General features: G+C 36.2%; 1 protein-coding gene across 1 annotated transcript; it reads left to right on the top strand.

Moving 5' to 3' along the window:
* Positions 1 to 405: 405 nt before the first annotated feature.
* LOC110884103 (40S ribosomal protein S24-1) lies at positions 406 to 2,712 on the top strand. The gene is made up of 6 exons (XM_022131771.2): positions 406 to 535; positions 1,177 to 1,266; positions 1,367 to 1,408; positions 1,916 to 2,086; positions 2,163 to 2,249; positions 2,510 to 2,712. The coding sequence occupies exons 2-6, from the start codon at positions 1,192 to 1,194 to the stop codon at positions 2,543 to 2,545; spliced, it is 411 nt and encodes a 136-aa protein (XP_021987463.1). The 5' UTR covers positions 406 to 535; positions 1,177 to 1,191; the 3' UTR covers positions 2,546 to 2,712.
* The last annotated feature ends 1,921 nt before the right edge of the window (positions 2,713 to 4,633 follow it).

Below are 4,633 nucleotides of genomic sequence, written 5' to 3'. Positions count from 1 at the left end.
TGTAAACCAATTTAGGAAGGAAAATACATGAACCTATAAAATCAATCAGTGTGGGGTTCAAACCGGCTTGGGACAAAAAAAAAAACGATTTTTTGATATATTTTTCAAATCGAGTCGGGTCCAAATCGGTTTCAGAGAACGAGACTAGATACAAACTGGCAATTTGGGTCAGGTGCAATTGTGCAAACTGGTTTGAGCCCAACTGGTTTTTTCGTTAAAGTGGGTCGGGTTATAAATCGGTTTAGCAGGCCCAACCCGGATTTTCTTAACACCTCTACCAAAAACCTTCCATTCTTTCTCTTGTGTCATCCATCCCAAATCATTAACAAACAAAAAAAGAGCCCATGGGTTACCTTCTGAACCACCCCAGCCCAGCCCATATAAGTTTTCATCCAGCCCAGGCCAGCCCACTAAACACAAACAAGGCCCATTTTCAACATTCATTTACATACCAGTATTAGGGTTTCCTCACATTACTCACAGAAGAACGGAGAACAGCAGCACCGCCGCTATCCACCGGAGTCGCTGACAACAGGTTCATCTTTTCCGGCAACACATACATTTTTTATTCGATCATATTTATCTTATACAGTTAATTAATCACTCGTTTCACCTTAATAGTAATACACAATCAAAGTTATCGATCTGTTCAACGCCGATAACGAACTTTTGTTTTCGTGTCCAGCAAGTTTTCCAGCGTTGTTGCTGACGTCATACTTGCAGTTAATATTATGATCTGTATACTTATTGATGAATGTTTTGAATCTAGATTTTTAGGTTTAGCGGTTGCTAGGGTTTCATTAAAGTCTATTTAAGCTTTATTTATATGAAGGTGTTTGTGATTTATATAGTTTTAATGCAGAACTGACTAGTTAATTATGTTATGAGTATTGATAATTTGGTGTAGCTTCAATTGAGAACCGATTAGCTAATGATGTTATGAGTATTGAGAATTTGATGTAGCTACAACGAAGGACCGATTAGTTAATAATATTATGAATTTTGATGATTTGATATAACTTCAATGGAAACTGATTAGTTAATAATATTATGAGTACTGAGAATTCGATATCGATTCAACAGAGAATCGATTAGTTCTTTTCTAGAGTATTGTTATGTTTTTTTTTTCGGTGAAATTCATGAGTTTGTGTTGAGTTTTTGTTGTTTTGATTATAGGATTTAAGAGTGAAAATGGCGGACACTAAGGCAGTGACAATCCGTACGAGGAAGTTCATGACTAACAGGCTTCTGTCAAGGAAGCAATTTGTGAGTTTATGTTTGAATGCTGTTTTTATTTGCAGCAATTTAATTGTTTAAAGTGTCATTTCGATGATAAATGATGTGTATATATGTTATGTTAATGTAGGTGATTGATGTGCTTCATCCAGGAAGACCTAATGTATCCAAGGTTTTACACTCTTCTATTACCAATTTATAGCATTATGTTACCTTTGGGTTATATATATGAGTTTATTTTTGCTTGTAACTACAATACAAAGAATGAGTAGTTTCTTCAAACGACATCGTTATGTATTATTGCTGTTAGGACATATCTTTGATCATACATTTTTATTCAGATTTGGGTAAAGGCTAAAGTCTTTTTAATAATAATTTTTTGACTTTGATAAATATTTAATATTATGTATTTTCTTTTTCTGATTATCTATTTATACTATACCGACCAGATTAAATCAATAAATTAGAAATTCTAATGAAGTCAATGAGCGAGGGGTCTATATTTTATGGTTAATAGATATCTTGGAGAACTTTAAAACCAGTTAATAATAACATTAATGTAGACATTTTCATGTTTGCGATGAATACTTTTGTAGTACGGATCGCGTCTATTTTTGTTTCAAGTTTTAACACAAAGTGACCTTTTTTATACGTTTTTTTTTTCAATTTTTGTATGAAGGCTGAGTTGAAGGAGAAGTTGGGAAGGATGTACGAGGTTAAAGACCCAAATGCTATTTTTGTATTCAAGTTCAGAACCCACTTTGGTGGTGGTAAATCAACTGGTTTCGGTTTGATTTACGACTCTGTTGAAAATGCAAAGAAGTACGAACCAAAATACAGGCTTATTAGGGTAAGTAACATTTTTGCCTTTTGTTTTTTTCATGTGTGTGTTTAGTTTCTCATATGTTTTTTTTGGTTTTGTGTAGAATGGTTTGGATACCAAGGTTGAGAAGTCAAGAAAGCAGTTGAAGGAAAGAAAGAACAGAGCAAAGAAGATCAGAGGTGTAAAGAAGGTAAATACTAAATATTCGTTTTACAAGTTTGATGGTATATAAGATAAAATTACTAAAACACAACATGTAGCAAGATGGGTGTGTCGGGGTGGATATGGAAAAACAATTTATAATTATTTGATGTATTAGAACTAAACTTTAGACAAGTTTCAACACATTGGATTCATTAGACTAGTTATTTTAGCTTACCTTTTTTATTTTACTTGTTTGAGATTTATATGTCAAAACTGACCCATATTAAAACTTGAATTATTGTGCAGACCAAGGCTGGAGATGCTGCCAAGAAGAAGAAGTAAACACACTGAGAGATTTTGTTGAAATTTTCGACTTCTATTTACATCTTTTTAAACTTTAAGCGGTTATTACTATGCTGATGTGAACCGGGTTTTTTAGAGCTTGATATGTCGAGAACCTTTTTTGTATTATTTGTCAACTTTTTTATCTTATTTTGGATGCTTTGTTACTTTTGCTTGTTTGCTAACACCGATAATAGTCTTTTAAGACCAAGGAATGTGGGGAAACCCCCCCCCCCCCCCCCGGTCGCCCCCCTCGTCGCGTCGCCAACGTCCCATTTCAGCCGATCAGGACGAGCTTGAATGTGGGCCACCATAGAGAGATGAAATTTTGTTTGTTTTAATGTGGGCCACTCCACACCCTTGGGTAGTCTTCAAAGGGATGGTCCTTTGCCTCATGTGACGTGGTGCCTACATAATGGATAGTTCTCAAAAGGACTACCCAAACCACACCCTATGGTCTAACTTTAGTGATGCTCAAGCTGAGTAGAGCTTAAAGGCAGTTGTCTAAAGCTCTGACTTGATTGCTTAACAAATAACAAGCCTGAAATAATATATGATAATTGATTTTAATGCACTGAAGCTGAGCTCGCTTAAACCTTACATGTTTTGAGTTATATTTTTAAAAGCAATATTGGATTTTAATAATCCTAACTATCATCGTTGGCCGTTAACAACCCCAACTTCAAAAATAACCATTGGCAGTCCCAACTATTAACATATTGGCCTCCAATGGACCCTGACTAACAGAACCCTAATGCCGTTAGTCTCTAGTCGCCCGGAAAACATTTTTGGTCAGAAAAAAGGTTCATAAAGGTTCGATCTAAGGTTACAAAGAGGTTTGGGACGAAAATATTAGAGTTTTCTAGCCAAAAAGTTTCGTGTTTTCTGGCATACAATAAGTTTTCCGACGACCTCAATAATTAGGGCTTTACTAAAAAAAGTTCATAAAGGTCTGTAATAAGGTTACAAAGAGGTTTGAGACGAAAATGTTGAGTTTTCCGGACAAAAAATGGTTTTTCCGGCGACCGGAGACTAACAACGTTAGGGTTCTGTTAGTCAGGGCTCCATTGGATGCCAATATGTTAATAGTTGGGACTGTCAGTGTTTATTTTTTAAGTTTGGACTGTTGACGGCCAAAGACGAATAGTTGTGATTATTAATATCAAATACTCATTTTTAAAACTCTGACTTGCTTGGTGAGTAGCTTTTATAATTTATGTATTAGCCCGACTTGTTTTTCTAATTAGGGATATTGGATTAAATAACCCTGACTTTCAGCAACTGGCCGATAGTACTCCAACTTTTGATTTGTAGCATATCACTCTTAACTTTCAACTTATTGGCTGATAGCACTCAAAAACTAGCCAAACACTAACCTAGTTTGTTGACATCAGCTGTCACGTCACCAAACTAATGCCACATCAGCTGCCATGTCATCAAAAAAACCAAGTCAAATGCCATGTCATCAAAAAACTCATGTCAACTGGTTCCACTTCGACCCCGTCAAAACCCAGACCCAAACTGGCCAAACCCGAAAAAAATCCTGCCATACTGGTCAATACCCGTTCAAAAACCTAAACGTACCCGAAACTGGTTCCTATCCGACCCGATTCTTGACTTTGTTGACCAAACACGTACCCGGTTCTTGAAAAAATCCGTTTTGTGCACCTCTACCTAGACATCTTGACCCGCTTAATGATGCCTGGATTAAACTTGAATTTGAGGCTTGAATTCTTCAATGGAACAAATCAACATTGAGGAGCTAAAATAACTCGATAATGTTTAACCCCATGCCTAGCATCAGCCTGTAAAAGTTGCATTATTGTTATGGTATCCGTGGGCTAACTTGAATTTGAAATTGTGGTTGGCTGGCTACAAGTTAATAATTGATGTAGGTATGAGTCGTTTCTAAAAAAATAAATTCTGGCCCACCACTTTGAAAGGGTCTAGTGTTGTAACTTTCATAATGTTAAAAGATCTTCTGCAAGAGGTTTGTTGACCATAGGGGTGTAAACAAGCCTAGAAGCTCGAGAGCTACTTGTTATTGGCTTGGTTAAAAGCTTGAACGAGCCCGGGCCTGAGCTTGAG

The sequence above is a fragment of the Helianthus annuus genome, chromosome 10, assembly GCF_002127325.2.
Source record: "Helianthus annuus cultivar XRQ/B chromosome 10, HanXRQr2.0-SUNRISE, whole genome shotgun sequence".
In the NCBI taxonomy this organism is placed as follows: domain Eukaryota; kingdom Viridiplantae; phylum Streptophyta; class Magnoliopsida; order Asterales; family Asteraceae; genus Helianthus; species Helianthus annuus.
This window is presented reverse-complemented; position numbering and strand designations above follow the sequence as displayed.

Excerpts from the sequence above, each read along its gene's own strand:
- LOC110884103 (XM_022131771.2), top strand. The coding sequence starts at position 1,192 with ATGGCGGACACTAAGGCAGTGACAATCCGTACGAGGAAGTTCATGACT. Across the intron at positions 2,087-2,162 it reads CAAAATACAGGCTTATTAGG|AATGGTTTGGATACCAAGGT; the intron begins GTAAGTAACATT and ends GGTTTTGTGTAG. Across the intron at positions 2,250-2,509 it reads AGATCAGAGGTGTAAAGAAG|ACCAAGGCTGGAGATGCTGC; the intron begins GTAAATACTAAA and ends ATTATTGTGCAG.